This window comes from Cynara cardunculus, assembly GCF_001531365.2.
Source record: "Cynara cardunculus var. scolymus isolate 2C chromosome LG 17, CcrdV1, whole genome shotgun sequence".
Lineage (NCBI taxonomy): Eukaryota > Viridiplantae > Streptophyta > Magnoliopsida > Asterales > Asteraceae > Cynara > Cynara cardunculus.
Window position 1 is genome coordinate 36,077,276 of NC_037544.1, and position 20,073 is coordinate 36,097,348.

General features: G+C 30.0%; 1 protein-coding gene across 1 annotated transcript; it reads right to left on the reverse strand.

The window, feature by feature from the left end:
- Nucleotides 1-9,072: 9,072 nt before the first annotated feature.
- On the reverse strand, nt 9,073-9,922 carry LOC112500374. Its single transcript, XM_025103858.1, has one exon. The coding sequence runs from the start codon at nt 9,861-9,863 to the stop codon at nt 9,684-9,686; it is 180 nt and encodes a 59-aa protein (XP_024959626.1). The 5' UTR covers nt 9,864-9,922; the 3' UTR covers nt 9,073-9,683.
- Between the last annotated feature and the right edge of the window lie 10,151 nt (nt 9,923-20,073).

The following is a 20,073-nucleotide window of genomic DNA, read 5'->3' on the forward strand; positions in this document are numbered from 1 at the left end:
AAATAACCCAAAATTGAATCCTAAAGGAATTAGCCACACATGGCTAAACCTAGATTACGAAAATTCAAAATCTGAAAAGAAATACCTAGGATTGAAGTAGAAGTTGGATGAGCTCTCCCAAAATCGTCTCTTCTTCCTTTTCCATTTCAGAAAATCGAATCCCCCTTGCGTCTTTCTCCCTCGAACCGCTGCATGTTGCTCTCCTCTATCGTCTCTCGTCCTCCTCCAACAGCCCCCAATCGACAGCCCCTTTTTGCTGTCGATTTCTTCCTCCAATCGCTGCTACCTTCTTCCCTCGACACGACCCTGTCTCCCCTTTTCTGCCCACGTTCGCTCCCTCTTCTTCGAACCCCACGTCTCTCTCTCGCGTTCTGATTTCTCTCGCTGCAGACCAGTCTTGGGCTGTTTCTTCTTCTTTTCTTTTACATGACTTGGGCTGCTTGTGTGTGTACAAGGTGAATCCATCAACAAATAAAATAGGCCCAAGACTTGGCCTATGAATCTCCTTTTTTTTTATTGGACTTCACAAATAAATAAAAGGCTTGGTTAATACCTTTTACACACCAAATGGAGAAATTAAATGGACTTTTATCTTCATTTTTAAGACATAAAAATATAGCAATCAGAAAGTGAACTGTTAGCTCCTTATAAGTCTCAAATAATTGGCTACCAATAACTTCCACCATGGTTTTAAGTTGGATTCGAAGTTATTGGGTCAGTCTATTGCTTTGAGCTTTGGGGATATTACAAATAGTATTAGAGTCGATCCCTGTATCATCAGGATGATGGGGCAAACCTCATTGGGTATGATGGGTCCTCGAGAGGGGGTGTTTGTAACATCTTAAACGAATCCCACGTTGCCAATGACAAAGAGAAAGATTCTGAGCAGGTCTGACGAGGACGTCAAGAGTTTTAGTGGAGGAGTTTGTAACAACTCGTTCCACATGGATAAAAAGTGAGAATTGTTAGCTCTTATAAATCCCAAGTAGTGGGCTACCAATAAATTCCACTATGGTTTTAAGTTGTATTCGAAGTTATTGGATCAGTCCATTGCTTTGGGTTTTGGGGGTGTTACATTAAAAAATACTGAAAATATTTGTCTTATAATAATCAATTAAAAAAAACTAATTTAATCATTTATAATCTGTTTTTATAAATTACATGAAAAAAGTAACGTATTTTAACTTGATTCTTATTTTCAGTAACGTATTTTCAGAACTTTTATTTTGGTACATAAGATTAGGGTGTAAATGATGCGAGTCGAGCTCGAGTATCACTATACTCGACTCAAACTCGAAACCCAATTTTCAAGCTTGAATTCGACTCGAAAACTCGCGAGTAGTAAAAATCAAAGCTCGACTCGAACTCGATAGCTATTTCTCAAACTCAAACTCGAATCAAGCTCGAACTAAGCTCGAATCCAGCTCAAATTAAACTTGAACTCGAACTCGAATCAACCAAGCTCACTCATTGAAATTTATGAAATTTTATGGTCTTTCTCTTATAAAATTTAAAACTTAAAGGTGTTCTCTTAGTCTTTATAAAACTAAAGGGATCAATTTCAAATTTCATCAACAAAAAAAAAAAAAAAAACAAAGTTAGAAAATTTCATTCATCTCCCTCTCTTTTTATAACATCTTCTCCTCCTTCATTTACCATCTATCTTCCGATGTGAGACAATTTCACTAACCTTTTATAATTTTTCTTTGTTTTTTTTAATTGTGATTTTAATAAATAATAAATAATTAATTTTTATAATTAAAAAATGCATAATTTTATTTAAATATCTAAAAAATATAAAGACATTTATATTATTTATATTTTACAAATTTTATCATAAAAACTGATTATTATTAAAACTAATTTTATATAAAATAATCGAGTATCTCACAAGTTTTTCGAGTCGAGTATTAAGTAGCTTGACTCGACTCGTTAATGTGTCGAGTTCGAGCCGAGCCTATTCGAGTCGAGTGTTGACCGAGCTTTGACCGAGTCGATCTTGAGTAACTCGCGAGTTGTCTCGTATCGTTTACACCCCTACTTAAGATGTAAAGTTTAAGTACCCAGATAACCGGTTGAAGCATTAATCGGTTACCATGTTGATGTGGCAAGTGATATGGTATCCGGTTAATGCTTCAACAAATAATACCGAGTTTATATCACATCACTCGCCACATCAGCACGGTTACCGGTTAATGTTTCAACCTGTTACCCGGATACTTAAAAGCTTAAAAATTAAAATTTTACATCTTAGGTACCAAAATAAAAGTTTTGAAAGTACGTTACCCAAAATATGAATCAAATTAAAGTATGTTACTTTTTCATTCAATTTACCCCTTAATAATTAATGAAAGAGAAGAAGTCAAAATGAAAATAAATTTGAAAAGGGTAAACCTTCAACTGGTTGGTATATAGCAACCGGTTGGTATATAGCAACCGGTTGGTATATATCAACCGGTTGGTATATACCAACTTTTTCACCAAAATCTGTTTTACTTAAACGAGTAAAAAGCTTTTCAATAACTTTCTGTAACAGTAATAACCTATGAAAAGGTTATGCATTGATGATGCTCTAACATGAGATTTATACATTCAATGTTTGTAGGATTTCAACAATTTCAGGGCTTCTGATAAACAAAACACAAAAACTAGAACATATTTAAATCGCACCAAATCCTGCAACCCAAACCGGTACAGATAATTATCCAATGAAAAGTTATTTATGTTGTTTAAAATTATAATAACGAAATCAGTTGTTTGAGTCTTTTAAAGTTTGATTATGTAGGAAATTAATATATAAACCACAAGAGTTGTGTCTGATTGGTTTGAGCTTGAGCTCCAAATGTCAAAAGTGTTTGGAGGTCCTAGGTTCAAATCCAAGAAGGAATAAAAATCTCATTGTGGCCATGGAGGTTCAAATGCGGTGACTCCGGGCTACTTGCAAAATAGGTAGTCGCTCTAGGATTAGTTGGGTCGCATAACGGGTTAGATATATAGAATGATCAATATATATATATATATATATATATGTGTGTGTGTGTGTGCGCGCGCACGCGTGCAAGATAACAAATAACAACACTCGTTAATGTTAAATTTGAGCAATAATATTCCTTATGCCATTTTTATTGATGATATTTTCAGTAATCTTATAATATGTGGAAAGAATTCAAATTCGTTTTATATGAACCCATAATAATCGTATGCGAAAAGAGTTAAATCAGGACATGTATACGGTAGTCAAAGCAGTGGTTGCACAATCGGAATCAACACAGTCATGTTGTACCACTTGACGTAAGACTTCGTTTAAGGGGGGTAACGATTGGTTTAGATGTCTACACCATCGAGGGTTCTTTTGCATGTGACATGTTTTTATTCACACACACCATCAAAAGTGTAGCTTTACCGTATACACAACTGGACCATCTTTTGAGCATAAACTTTAAAAAAAATGTCGTCTTGCTCAACTGATATCCACACAACCATGACAAATTCTGTAATTAAGGGCGTCAAAAAATCCGATCAAACCAGTAAACCACAGAACCAAAATGTAAGCAAATAGCCATATTAAATCGAACCTGTCAAATTGTCGAACTGTCGGTCCATCCAAATAAGAAGGTTGGAACTGGATTTTGTACAACCCACCCCTCCCAACCTGGTCAATATATAAAGTATAATTTATAACTTACAGCAGGTTGCTACAGCAAGCTCCCAGTTAACAAATTCATCAAATTTTCACAAAATCTCAGTCCAAATTTCATAACCAAACTCCAGACACAGACACAGACAGATGTATATAAACTAAGAATAGAAGACTTAATTTGTGATTGGAAAAATGAAAATACAGTAAAATTAAACCCTAAAAATGGTGCTAAAAGCTGGTATGAATATACATACATAACACACTGTACATTGGCAATGGCCAAATCGTAATTTTTGATCCCTTGGATCCCACGAGTGCCTACCCTCGGTCCAAATTCCAGTTTCTCCCTATATTCCTACTGTTGTTGATAACAAAGCCATCTCGAGGTACCTTTTGAGAATTCATTGTGTGTACTATTGTTGTTGACAATGAAGTGTTTCTAAACTTAATTATCGTTTTCTTGTGAGCTATGAATAACGCTTTTGTCGGAGACACGTGTTTGTTTGGGAATAGTTTTGTTAGTAGCATCTTCTAGTAATATTTATATCAGCATTAACTCGTTATCCAAACCTAACCCTACCCATCCCATAAGGGTTCAGTTATAATTTTTAACGGGTTGGGGTGGGTTGTGATTTTTTTCCAAATTGTCGTAGTTAAATTCAGTTGTGTAAATGTCACAGATCGGCCAACCTAATCAGGTGTACTCTTATTTATAACGTTGCGTGGATTACTTACGTTCTATGAGTCTAAATTGGGCAGGTTATCCACTTTTATAGCAATTAATAAATGTGTGTGTAAAACTCGATCTAGACTAACAAAAGTCACAAACTTATTTCTGTTATTTATTGTTTCTTGGTTTCGGTTCCGCTCAATCCAATCTGCCTTCAACCCCATTGTTAGAGTCCTATATCAGATAGTCATAGCCCATTAAACCTGTATATATGTAGAAACCTCTCAATTTCTTAAAAATGAGTTTCATATATCTTCACATAGTATTAGAGACAGAGGCGGACCTATGAAACCCCGAGTGGGGTCTCATGCACTCGCTAATCGATTTTCGTAAGTAAAAAAAATTGTGGTATGAAAGGCGTGCTCGCTAAATTTGAGGGGTGCTCTGAGATATTAGAAAATACAAGGGGCGTCAACCACAAAACGAAAAAATCTCTCGAAATCAAACAAAAAAATCTAAAACATCCCTCCAAAATGGTGGAATTAGGCTAAGAACACATTGACGATTTTGTGGGCCTTTGATCCACCTTAAAAGTACACACGCTCAGAAAATTCTTGGGTCTACGACTGAGGTTTACCACATTTGTTTGTATCAAATATACCTTGTATCTCATCCTAACCTGCGTTAAAGAGTAGAGATCCATTCTTACGCTTCTCACATTAACTATTCTTTTCATAGGAACCCAACCCAACCCTATATGTGTGGGTGTGGGTGTGTGTAGGGGACCTTATTTTGAAAACCCATGAAATTGTGATAACCTTGAGAACTTGTCCATAATGTATTATTTCATATGATTTTTTTTTCCATGTAAAACTAGGATCTAGAATATTGATTGACATATTAGTTTCACATGTACTCGGTTCACAATGTGAATATTTTTTACGTATTTATGTAACAAAAAATACACGTAAAAAAGTTTTACATTGTGAACCGAATAAATATGAAACAAACACATTGTGAAACAAATATATGTTAAGCAATACATTAAATACTATATTTAGACAAGAAAAAAAAAACATGTAAAACAAAACCTTAGGGTAAAAGTTCTCATAGATCTCATTTTCTCAAATGATTAAGCCCGCATATACATACATATATAGGGTAGGGTTCACGTCAGACCAAGGGTTTTTCGTGAGACCCGTAAGACCAATTTATGTTCATTAATCAACTTTATAAGCTAATGATCTAATGGTCTAAAGTTGTACGGTGATAATTTTGTGATTATTGAGAAGTCTCGTGACGTTTATGAATATTTAGATTGTCAGATTGTAGATCTAATCTAAGGGTTGAGAATTGGTCTTACGAGTCTCATGAAAAACCATTGGTCTCACATGATCCCAAGTCTAGAAATTAGAATGACATGTATTTTTTGTACAATTTGCTTAGAAAACTTTTAAAAGTCCAAAAAATGATGGTGATGTAGGTTTGGTTGCATTGCAATGGTCCCAATAGAATATATATGATATGGGGTGGTCGAATTTGTTACGTATGTCTTAAGCTGGTCCATTTCGGTGGGCTTTTTCGTTAAGACACAGACAAAAGACCCACACGTTGGCATACACACACATGCTTCTCGATGGCTTAATTCTAACTTGCTGCCAAGAAGCTTCACTTCATAAAGGAGCTACACTGAGATGGGTGGTCAAATTGTGCACATTTTTGTTAAGGAAAACACGAATGTAGGCCCGTTAAATTGAACGGTTTTCGAAGACGATTAATGGTAGGTGGTTGACGGTTTACGAGCTTCAGGGAATTTGTGTAAGAGAGTCGAGACGTGCTCGTTGGGATGATACACGAAAGCGGATTCAGATTTTTTTTCTTTCCAAATGAGCGACGAAATTATGACATGATATAAAATAAAATATTATCTATACTATATTATAAAGCATTTGACATAAACTCTTAAAAACCATTTTTTTTATGTGTAAAGTAATGTTTATTAATGCATATTACTTAAAACTCAAGATTACAAGTAGATTGTGCGTAAGTACAACTTATTAAAGCTCCGTATATGAATTCGTGTAACTAACTGCAGATAGACATAATCAAATACAAGATAAACATCTCATTTTAAATATAAAAAATCTAAAATATAACTAGGATAATTATTGCGTTCTAACAGAATACTTAATTATTATCCTTATAAATGTTATATTATTAAACCAAAAATAAATTATTTCATTACCAAACTTAACTTAAATTATAATAAAAAAATAAATTAAAGAAATTACATAAAAATGATAATTTTTAAATAGTTGATTTGATATTAACATTGATATATTTTTCTTCAAATTTATATTTTATTCAAAAATAAAATCATTAATGTTTTCTTAAAAACACATAAAGTCATATTATAACATCGACAGAGACAAATAATAAAAAAGAAAATTAAAATCGAGATGTGTCTCGCTGCATTGCGCAAATACTCTTCTAGTTTAATCATATAAAATAAGATATCAATAAAATTTTAATTATTAAAATTATAGCTCGTGAAAGAGGAACGGGATGTGTTACACCCAGAAGCATATCCAAAAAAATTTGCGAATGGGAGATACAAACAATTAGAATAATATAAAATAAATTAATCTTTTAACTGTATAAAGTACAGTTTCGTTAAGAATGACAAATAAGGTTTTTTTTAACCATAGGTGTTTGGGCTAGTTTGTGTGCACCTCGACTAACCATAGAGCCGTGAAAAATAGATGGAAAAATCCACAATAGCTTTGGGGCGGACTCGAACCTGTGACCTTATTGCTAAAGAGTTATCCCCTAAGCAGTATTCTACAGCAATCGAGTGCTTTTCGTAATTTGGAGAAGCACACATCGAATTAAAGTGGATGTACATTTAAGACTCGTAAAAAAATCCATCAAGTCAAGACGATAGAGTGGTCCCCACCCTCGGGTGGCTATACATGAATCTGCCCTTCATCACACCTCAAAGTCTTGGAATGTTGTATGTTATCGCTAGTAAATGTGGGTAAAAACGTCATGTTAATCTCACGTTACGTAAATTAAAATATATGTTGCTACGATTTGGGAACGATCGGTTTGTATCGAAAAGGTTTCGAGATTTATTTTTCAGAGAAAATGTTTGAACCATGTTTTTTTTTTTCCCAATTTCTTGTTCCGGCAATAAATAAAATTCACTGTCGGTATTTAATTATCATTTCTCTTTTATAACTCAAAATTGATGGTACGAGTCTCGAACTTAACCATAAATAAATCTAATTGTAGCCCGAGTAATACGACTCCGCTTGAAAGATCTTTAACCCTCGTTGAGTTTATTAAATTTTCTAGCAAAATTTCCTAAAAGAATTACATGACGTGTTTGGAGCGTTGTCGGGATTTCTTGTCTGGATTGTCTTTTGGTTGCGGTATTGACTTTCGTCTTCCGGTTGATGCATTTTTGTGGGTGTTCTCCTGTTGTTTGGGTGTTGTGTTTTTCGATCCCGTTTTGTTTAGTCCTTTGTTTGTTTTGAGGATTTGGGCTCTCTTTATAGTAGACTTGGGGGCCGTTTACCAAACGCTTACTTGAGTAAGTGAACACCAAGTCACATTACCTTACCGGATGAATATGGTAGGGACCAAGAATCTTACCCGGTAAGTGCGAGACAAGTACCAAGAGTCTTACCAGGTAAGTGAAGACGACGATTCTTACCACGGTAAGCGCTTACCAGGTAAATTGTTACATACGACATCGTTTTAGTGGACTAAAATCCTACCCGGTAAGTAAATGATAGTGTTAAATTTCACCAGTAAGCGCTTACCGGGTAAGTATTTGGTAAACGGCCCCTTGGGATTGTTTGAGTGGTTTTCCATTAACTCATAGATGGGTAAAGCGCTATATATGGATTAACTTGTTATATAACTTGATTTTTTTTTTTTTTGTAGGAGAGTTTTCTCATAGATGAAATAAACTTGTTTTTCAATTGGAATGACTAGGTTTGGAAAAAGACTTGGTTTTTTACATTGAGTTATTTCCTAGAAGCTTAATGAATAAGTCATTTTCTATATCATTACATCATTGTCAAGTGTCAAATAGTCATATACAATTAACCAAATAAGTTGTGAGTTTCATTAAGCTAACTAATATACTAACAAACAAGCACCTAGTTCGTTTGGTTCTACATCTTGAATATCGCTCATTTAATTTAAATATAATATTTAATGTATTGATTAACATATATATTTGTTTCACAATATTAAATTCTTTTATGTGTATTTTTTGTTTTATAAGCACGTCAAAAAGGTTCATGTTATGAACCGAATACATGTGAAACAAATATATGTTAATTATTATATTAAATTCTAACCATATATTAAAAAAATCATATAAAACAACAAATGATACACTGATTTTTAATAGTTTCATAATTTAAAGAGCTATGAGAAGAAGGTCGACTTCGACATCATATAATAACTCTTAGTACCCGTACTTACGATTTGGTTTGGCTTGCCATGAATGACCACCATTGATTTGGATATCGAAGTCTTTATTTTTCCTGATCCATTTCAAGGCTAACCTACCAACCAAATGACAACCCCAAAAAATAGAGTTGACATTTAATGATTATCACTAGAATAATATGAAAATTCAGCCGTAGATTTATTATTTCACGACAACAGAGTTGATAAAATCAACGATTTAATTCAATAGTTTCTATTATATGCATCATCTAATCTTATGGATATACTTGAATATGGATTGAAGTATTCGATCTTTTCATTATGAAATAACAAAATCAAACAGAATCATGATTAATTTTGAGGAACAACGGTTGAATTTGATAAATCGGACATGTCCGTTATCAAAACTCGGATCCTTGAGCTTGATCGTCAGGCAAAACACGAAATCTAAGCCAATCGATCATGCTTCCAGGATTATGAACAGAGGTCATCAACGTTGATTGTTGCATAAACAGCAACGACGAGACGATTGTTGTATGGAAAACAAGTTCATCTCATCGTTGCTGCTTGAAATTTGAGAAGAAGAATCGTCTTCTGGTTTATGTAATCGGAGATAAACAATCATAATTTTTCTTAACCGACTGTAAATATCCAAAATTCTTCGATACAGTAACAATTCATATCTTCCTCTGTTAACCTGACTCGTTCTCCACCTCTAGCCGCCACCGCTAGTACTCAAATCTCCCTTTGTACGGTCCTTAAACTCTAGAACTTTCCTTCAACCTCCACCGGTTGCGTGAAATCACCTTCAATTCCGCCAATCACCGCCATAAACGGAAGAGCTCATAATTCACATCGAAAATATCAAAATCTTCTGTATCTTTACTAATCCGATTGCTAACATGATCAATCAGAAACGGAATGATTGTTCCAACACAAGAGCATAGAAACGCACCGTCGGAGTATGTAGAATCTGGTTCTCTCCTGCTTCGCCATGGTCAAACACCGCTTCTGGAAAGTAGCTTTCCGGCGAATTTGCCGGCGATAATCCGTCGACGATCGGAATAAGTAGGAATAAGTATCCATGAAGTATGTGAGAGAGAGAGAGAGAGAGAGAGAGAGAGAGAGAAAGAGGGGTTAGTTGAAAGGAAATCGGATAGAATTCGTTAAGGCTTCTGCGGACGCTAAAGGTCGATCGATGGGTTTATATAGTGCAAATGTCATGCTGCAAAAGTGGGGTCCACACGAAAATTTCGATTTTTCTACATGTTTTATTCGCTTTTGTGATGTGGAGGCACTGCCTTTTGAACCAAAATTTGTATTGATATACATGTTTTGTCGACCTCATTTATTTATGAATGTTGTATAAATAAAGATACTGATATATATATACATATATATATGAGTTATTATATAATTTTTTATATTTGTATAACCAATACAACTCAATTTTAATCGTTCATTTAATTTGATAAATATGTGATTTTATAAAAAATTTGATTGTTTCTTAATATAAAGTATTAATCATAATTAATGAACTCTAGTCATCTTCCATAAATATTCAAATTATAATAATGAACTCTCATCATTTTCATTGGTATCTCAATTAATCGGGTTGCATTGGTTATACAAATGAACATGGTTGCGTTTGAAATATATTCTATATATATCTATATCCTATATATATATATATATATATATATATTAGAAGGGAAACTCGTGCAATGCAGTGAGATAAATATCGATTTTAATGTTTAGTTTTTATTCTGTCTTTATCGATATAATATGATTTTATGTGGTTTTGAGAAAATAATAATGTTTTTATTTTTTGAATGAAATATAAATTTGAAAATAGCATAAAAATTAAAAAAATAAACCGTTATTAGTATCAAATTAACTATTTAATAGTTCTTGTTTTTTTGTGTAATTTATTTAATTCAATTTTTATTATAACTAGAATGGTACTCTTGCAATGCATTGAGACACATTTCGATTTCAATGTTTTGTTTTGTTTTTTTATCTACGTCGATATAATACGATTTTATGTGATTTTAAGAAAGTTATAATGCGTTTATTTTTTAATAAAATATAAATTTATAAATATCATATAAAATTGGCAAAAAATATATCAATATTAATATCAAAACTATTTAAAAGTTCTTGTTTGTGTAATTTTTTTAATTCAAAAATTTTATTAAAATTTAATTTATCATAACAAAGTAACTTAATTTATGTTTAATAATATATATTTTTTATAAAAATAATAATTAAGTATTCTGTTAGAACTCGATAATTATCCTAATTATATTTTAGATTTTTTATATTTTGAAATGAGATCACTTATTTGATTATGTTTATCTGAAGTTAGTTACACGAATTTAAACATAGAGCTTTAATAAGTTGTACTTATGCACAATTTACTTGTAATCTTGAATTTTAAGTAATATGCATCAATAAACAATATGAATGGTCGAGATCACTTATAACTCAAGAATTGCAAGTAGATTGTGCATGAGTACAACTTATTAAAGCTCTATATCTGAATTCGTGTAACTAACTGCATATAAACATAATCAAATACAGGATAAACATCTCATTTTAAAATATAAAAAATCTAAAATATAATTATAATAATACTAAACCAAAAATAAATAATTTCATAATTAAACTTAAATTAAATTATAAAAAAGAATAAATTAAATAAGTTACGTAAAAAAATAGGACTTTTAAATAGTTGATTTAATACTAATTTCGCTTATTTTTAAAAAAAATTATAATATTTCATTTAAAAATAAAAACATTTAATTTTTTTCAAAACCACATAAATCGCATTATAACATCGATAAAGCCAAAATATAAAATAAAACATTAAAATCAAGATGTATCTCACTATATTGCACGAGTATTTTTCTAGTTTTAAATAAAAAAATGGTTATTGATATTGGTCCCACAAGAAAGATAATGTCAAAAATTGAATTTATCAATTAATGTCCACAAACCACCAAAATAAATGTAACATCGTACATTGTATCTGCGTGTAATATAACTTTTTTTTACACAAATAGTAATTTTCATGTCATCATACTCTTACCAAAACCTGTTTTATTATAAATTGTCTTTAAAACGAGAGTCATATAAGACAGTATTCCAATATGATATATCAAATCAGATTTACAAAATTTTGGAGTCAGAAGTTAGAGAAATTACTCAAAAATTATTATTGATACACTGTACGCTAACAAAATGACCGTTTTTCAGAGATTTTTCACAAAATGGCCATCAAAATCGCCTCTGGAGGGCGGTTTTGACTATAAAGTATGAATAGGTCCCACATGTATATTATTTGGGAAACACAAATTGAATATTATATCTGATATATCTATGAAATCACCCTCATTTCGTCCAAATCGCCATGGGGGGATTTTGACCTCTATTCTATCTTATAGTGAAGATAAGTCATGACGCAACGATTTAACATATCAATGACGATTTGACGAGACATTGGGGAAGATTTTCATTTGTATTTTGTTTTTTTAGGACCAAATGTAGTGTGTGTGTGTGTGTGTGTGTGTATATATATATATATCAATCTTGTAGTATTCACTATAAAATTGTAGCAATCCAAACACTTCTACTCTTACAACCCTTAACCTTAAACACAATCTACCTTCACAACCCTTAACACAAATATGAAATCACGTCAAAGTGATAATGGTTTCATGTATGTTCAAAGTAACGGGTTAATGGTTGTGAAAGTAGAAATGTTTTGATCACTACAGTTTTATAAAGAATGCTACAAGATTTATATATATTACATTTGGTCATAAAAAAAACAAAATACCAATGAAAATACCTTCCGATGTCTCGTCAAATCGTCATTGATGTATTAAATCGTCGCGTCATAAGTTGTCTTCACTAGAAGACGAAATAGAGGTCAAAATCGCCCACATGGGACGATTTTCAGTTTTTGAGAGCGATTTGCCCATTTTCAGATATACTATCTGTTTTTTGTCCACCAAATGGTATACACGTGGGACTCCGTACCTTATAGTCAAAATCGCCCTCCAAGGGGATTTTGATGGTCATTTTATAAAAAAGTTTTAAAAAGTGGTCATTTTGTTAATGTACAATCTACAAAATGATTATTTTGGTTAATTTCCCATCAAATTGTACATATTTTAGTTGTTACCCAATTAAATACGTCGCAACCTTTGGGTAAAGTATAAAGTTATAGATTTTTACTGTTTAAGTGAATTTCATAATGTAATATGTCGTTTTAAAACATTTTTATTGTTTAATTTGTAATAATATTTTCAACAGATTTTTTAAAATAGAGATTTTAAACAAGTTTCTTGCTTCAACAAATGATTCAAAATGAGGAAAGTAAGGGGGTGTTTGATATTGCTTATAAAAACAATTTATTGACTTATTCTGGTGTGACACCGTCAATAAGCACTTTTGAGTATTTGGATAAATAACTTATACCTGTAATAAGAAGTTTTTGAAAAAGTTAAACATTTATAACTTATAATAAGTTGACAAGTGATTTTATAAAAAAACATAAGTTTTTTTTTCCAATAAGCAATCCAAAACATCCCCTAAGAGAGGATGTGTACAATTTTTCAAAATTGGATAACCCCCAAAAAATGATTATTATGATAGAGAAACATTTTTTTCCATTCCAATTAAAATAAAAAACTCTAAAATTAAATATTTAGGAAAGAGAAAATAATATTTTATTCAATATATTATATATTTAAATAATACAAAGAATGTTGTAATTTTTAAAATAAATAATTTTGGAGATTTTGTATTTTAATTCTTTATTTTAGAGAATCTGTTGAAGATACTCTAAGTTTTTATAATATAACAGTGTTTGTTTTATTTATTGGAGCATTTTCATCTGATTTATTAAAATGATGAATCAAAAGTCAAAGCTCTCAAAGAAAAGTTTATATTCATTTTTAACAGCTTCTCCATTTTAGAGATTACAATATGAATTATATTATTAGAAGTTGTCTTTTAATAGAACTATTAAGAGATAGACAAACCACCTCTCATTCTAATCTATACTATATTATAAAGCATTTGACAAAAATTATTAAAAAAACATTTTTATGCATTAAGTACTGTATATTAATGCATATTACTTAAAATTCAAGATTACAAGTAAATTATGCATAAGTACAACTTATTAAAGCTTCATATTTGAATTCGTGAAACTAATTGTGTATAAATATGATCAAATAGAGAATAAACATCTTATTTTAAAATATAAAAAAGATTTAGGATAATAATCGAAATCTAACAAAATAATTAACTATTATCCTTATAAGAAAATTACATTACTAAACCAAATATAAATTACTTCGTTATTGAACTTAAATTAAATTATAATTAAAAAATTACATAAAAATAAAGAATTTTAAATAGTTAATTTGATACTAATATCGATATAATTTTATCAAAATTTTATTATATCTTCAAATTTATATTTTATTTAAACATTATCGTTTTTTTAAAATCACATAAAATCATACTACAACATCGACTAAGATAAAAAATAAAATATTAAAATCAAAATATATCTCGTTGCATTATACGAGTATCGTTCTAGCTATTATAAAAAAGTTCGATATAAGCCCTACCAAACCTTTCCGGTCCACTCTTAGCTCGTGAGTTTGTTTTTGATATAAATAAATGCAATAATTTATAGAGGTTAATTTGTCGTTTTATAACAAAAAATATTGGATTTGTCGTACATGTGACTACGCGATACGTTGGATTATTATTATAAAAATATTTATTTTATAATTTAAAAAACAAAAAATAGGCCACCTTAGCTATATGGAGAATATTCAACCCATTATATTACATTTATGGTCCATATGGTTTGCAAAAAAAATTTGATTGGGTCTTTAAATGTGTTAATTACAATGAGGGTATATAAAATTTATTTTATTACGAACTAGGTCCTTGATGTTAACATTGTTAAAAGATTTCGTTAAGTGCAGACATGTCTCCTTACATGAGGTCAATGTAGTTAGGGGTGCTCATGGTTGGGTTGAAGACATTTGAACAAACCAACGCAATTTTTGAGGTTTGAAAAAATCTTAACCCAACCAAACCCAAACCGTATGGGTTGATCGGGTTAGTCGGGTTGATATTTGACATATTAAAGTATTCTTCTAACCTGGAATATGTTATTTCTTTACTTATAATTTCTTTTTTCATCGTCAATTATTTGATACAACTTATCTATATTTCTTACGTATATCACATTCAATTAATTTTCTCAGTTTACATATAATATGTTCACATTTACTGAATATATATACATATAAGTTATATAGAGATGAAAAATAGATTGAAATATGTATGTATGAAGAGCGTACGTGATGATGTAATTGTCTAATGTATATATTAATATAAATTCAACAATCATATTAAATCCAAGAAATAAAAGAATATTGGGTGCATCGGGTTGGGTTTAGTTCAAATAATAGTAACTCAATATCAATATAATACATACAGTTTAAAATTTTACAACTCGATTAGATATCAGGTTGTTTCGGGTTGAATTATTTCGCATTGGGTTGAGTTAGATTGATCGGATTTTTGAGCACCCCTAACTGTAGTCATTTGCCCTTCCTCTTTCTTTTGGATCTTCTTCCTTTTTAATACAATTTTTTCTTCAACCTAAAAGACAATAAAAACGTAAACATCCAAGAACATAAAGAGTACGAATTTTCCAACCCATAAATCAGAACACAATTTTATAATACGAAAACCAAATCAGTACACCCTAAATCAAAATGAAATACCCTCAATCTAATTTGACGTGTTTGTCAATGACGAATATAACATTGCGAGCATGATCTCGACTGCCAACAACGAGCTTGTCGGTAAAAGCTGTCACGGGACATAGAAGCTGAAGATAATGATATTGTTTAGGTAACTGACTGTCTCGAGGTGATGATTCAAGGATGTCACCGTTTCCAAAATCAAAGCCTGGTTGATTGTCTTTAACTTAAATTGGTTCTTGGTGATCACCTGAATGGGAGATTTTTGCAATTTTTTCATCTGAATGAATTGGTTGAAGTTTGTGAACAGATGATGCATGGAATGCACCAATCGATACAGTGTTAATACAGTTATTCTTCGTACATACCATCCATTCAAGGTTTCCTCACATCCATCACCCCCTTCTTCTGATCCATATGTCAGCACTCTAACATACCCTCCGGTTACTCTTGGATTTTCAGGTTTCAGGGTTTTCTTCACGGGTGCTCTTACTTGAACCTCCAATTTATCTGAGAGGTAAGGGGATTGATATCTGTTTGGTTTTGGATTCCTTTTTTTCCATGGCTTTTCTTTCCAAGATTAAGACCCGAGCCTACAACAACACTGCCAAACAAGAGTTGTCGTTAACTTTTGGTGTTGAAGGATGAATCAAGCAAACGTTTATAGAGGGTGAGGATATGGGTACGGATCAAACAGGGGGTGAGGAAAGTACAATGTCTGAATTTGAATATGCTTTATATTTCTCGAAAACAAGGAACATGACAAAAGACTAAATTACCCTTATGTAAACGACACATGTCTCCACTTGACTAAATCTTTTTAACGGCTTTATCATCCCGAGCCCTAAAATTATGAAATGTTTATATAACTAATATGTTGGAGAGACCCGTAAATATTTGTCAACAACAGGGACGAAACATGTAATTCGTTCTAAATTCATTTTATATAAATAGAAATAAATACATTGAATTTATAATAAAAATTATTATAAACGAAGAAAAGGACAAAAAAGCTAAGCATTAAAAATAATAAAAAAGGATAAAATGGTCATTTTGAACCCCGGCAAGTATCTTATTTGAGATAGAGTCCCGTGGATGACATGTTTTCAAGGGGCCAAACAACAATAAAAGTGTAATATAATGATTTTTTCGGATATTTGATCAATTATTATAATTTATTTTAATAAATTATTAAAATATTACTAGAATGATACTCGTACAATGTAGTGAAATACATCTCGATTTTAATATTTTGTGTTTTTTTTTGTCTCAGTCGATGTTGTAATACGATTTTATATAATTTAGAAAAAATAATAATGTTTTTATTTTTAAATAAGATATAAATATGAAAACATCATAAAGAATTAAATTTTTTTTTCTTGATATTAGTACCAAATTAACTATTTAATTTTTTTTATGTATTTCTTTAATTCATTTTTTTTATTTTTTGTTTAATATGTTTTTTTATAAAGATAATAATTATGTATTTTGTTATAATTTAATAATTATTCTTATTATGTTATAATTTTTTTATATTTAAAATGAGATGTTTATCCTTTCGATTATATTTATGTGTATTTAGTTATACGAATTCAAACATGAAACTTTAATAAGTTGTAATTACGCACAATTTACTTGTAATCTTGAATTTTAAGTAATATGCATCAATAAACAGTACTTCATGCATAAAAATGGTTTTAAAAACTGTTTGTCAAATGTTTTATAATATAGTATAGATTAAGTTTAATTGATCGATTTATGTTAACTAAATTTTTCAAATTTATTATTTTGGCATGTTGGAAATAAAATATAACAAATTAAATGGGTTATTTTAGATAAATGTTAAATTGTATGAAAAAATAAATATTTTAACATTGTTCATATTTTAGGTAGCGTACTTTCAAAACTTTTATTTTGATATCTAAAATGTAAAATTTTAAAATATTTAAGTACTCGAGTAACATGTTTGAAGCATTAACTGGTTATCATACTGGTGTGGTATCCAACTTAGTATTATTTGCTGACATAGTTAGTGACACGAATTTTTTTTAAATCTACAATTAGTCTTTTTTTTTTATCTAAAATTAGTCTTCAACCGTTACCCGGGTATTTAAATGTTTAAAATTTTACATCTTAAATACCAAAATGAAAGTTTTGAAAGTATGTTACCAAAATAGAAATCAGATTAAAGTACGTTACTTTTTTCATGCAATTTACCATTTGATAAATGGCCAAAATTATGTTTTTGGGCAAGAAAAATTGTATCGGTCGTTGTAAATGGAATAAGATTATATAACGATCCAACAACTTTTGAATTTATGTACGTTGAACAATTATAAATAAAACTGATTTAAACAATTTTAAAATGAACTTGTACGCACTTGACAACACAGGTTTATTGTGCAGTATCAGATGCAATTATGCTCGAAAAGTTTTTTTAGGTGACCGTGGGTTCCGGACCATCTTGCGCGTACGAACCAATCATCTGAACCGTCACGAATGACCTACAGTTATTGCAGGTGATTAAACAATCATTGTTATCGAAGTGCAGTGGTTTAATCATTAAGAAGCGGTGTGACTTGATGATTGGCTAGAATGGGAACTATGACCTTTTTCTTGTAATCGTGGGTTTTTGTGTCAACTTATACACACCAATTAATTGAGGGTAAATTGCATGAAAAAATAGCGTACCTTAATTTGATTTTTATTATGGGTAACGTACTTTTAAAACTTCCATTTTGGTACCTAAAATGTAAAATTTTAAGCATTTAAGTATCCGGGTAACGGGTTGAAGTATTAACCGATTATCATGTCGATATGACAATTGATGTGGTATCCAACACGGTATTATTTGTTGACGTGGTTAGTGACATGAATTTTTTTAATCTGAAATTAGTCTTTTTTAATCTAAAATTAGACTTCAACCGGTTATCCGAGTACTTAAATATTTAAAAACTTTACATTTTATGTACAAAAATAAAAATTTTAAAAATACATTATCCAAAATAACAATCAAATTAAAACACGTTACTTTTTATTCAATTTGTGAGAGGTAAAAAGTCTATAGTGGCAGAACTATGATGCAATTGTATGAAGTTGAACGTTTGTCAAATTAATCAGGAAAAATAATTCATTAAATAAATATTAAAACAAAAATATATTATATTTTAATAAATTTTTATTTTTATTTAAATTTAGATGAGTCGGTCCAATTTGATCAAAGCAAAATACTGTTTGGTAGCTACTGAATGGTTTGGCGCAGAACAATTAAATAGTCAGAATAATTAAAATGCTCTCATGATATAGTAAAAAATAAAATATCATTGTGTGGTAATTGGTTACAATGAAATTAGGACGCTGAATGATTAAGGGAAACCAACGATACAAAATCATTCAGATAATTTAAAATCATTAAGAGACAAACTTTTTTTTGTCAAACAAGATTTATTTATTAATGATTCAAATTTTACTGTTAATAGCTAAACAAACAACATTTTAATTAAATTGGACATATATTAAATAAGATTTTTATTTTAAATAAAAAAACATGTTTTTATTTGTGTTTTCTATATTTAAAAAGTGCAAAACGACAAATCCTTTTGGATGTTATAAAGAAGTCATATATCATGCATCTTCTAGTAGGTGCATACGTCATCATGGCGGCGGGTGGCCCATAAGATATGGATTAAGGAAGGAAAATTACCTAAACGAAACAATTAATAAAATAACTAGAAAGGGTATTCATACAATACAGTGAGATACATCTTTATTTTTAATATTTTATTTTATTTTTTATCTCAGTTAATGCTATAATATAGTCTTATGTGATTTTAAAAAAACGCTGATTATTTTATTTTTGAATAAAATATAAATTTGAATATATCATAAAAAATTGACAAATATTTATCGATACTAGTACAAATTAACTATTTAAAATTCTTTATTTTTAATGTAATTTTTAATTCAATTTTTTTATTATAATTTAATTTAGATTCAATAACGAAGTAATTTATATTTGATTTAATAATATAATGTTTTTATAAAGATAATAACTAATTATTTAGATAGAACTCGATAATTATCCTAATTCTATTTTAGATATTTTATATTTTAATATGAGATGTTTATTTTCGATTTGATCATGTTTATCCATATTTAGTTACACGAATTTAAACATGATGTTTTAATAAGTTGTACTTATGCATAATTTACTTGTAATCTTAAATTTTAAGTAATATTCATCAATATACCTGATGCATAAAAAATGATTTTTAAAAGTTTTTGTCAAATGCTTTATAATATTAGAAGGGTACTCGCGCAATGCAGCGAGATACATCTCGATTTTAATGTTCTATTTTATTTTTTGTCTCTGTTGATGTTATAATACGATTTTATGTGTTTTTAAGAAAACAATAATGATTTTATTTTTAAATAAAATGTAAATTTGAATATATCATAAAAATTTGAAAAAAAAAACATATCAATGTTAATAT

Excerpts from the sequence above, each read along its gene's own strand:
- LOC112500374 (XM_025103858.1), bottom strand. The coding sequence starts at position 9,863 with ATGGATACTTATTCCTACTTATTCCGATCGTCGACGGATTATCGCCGG.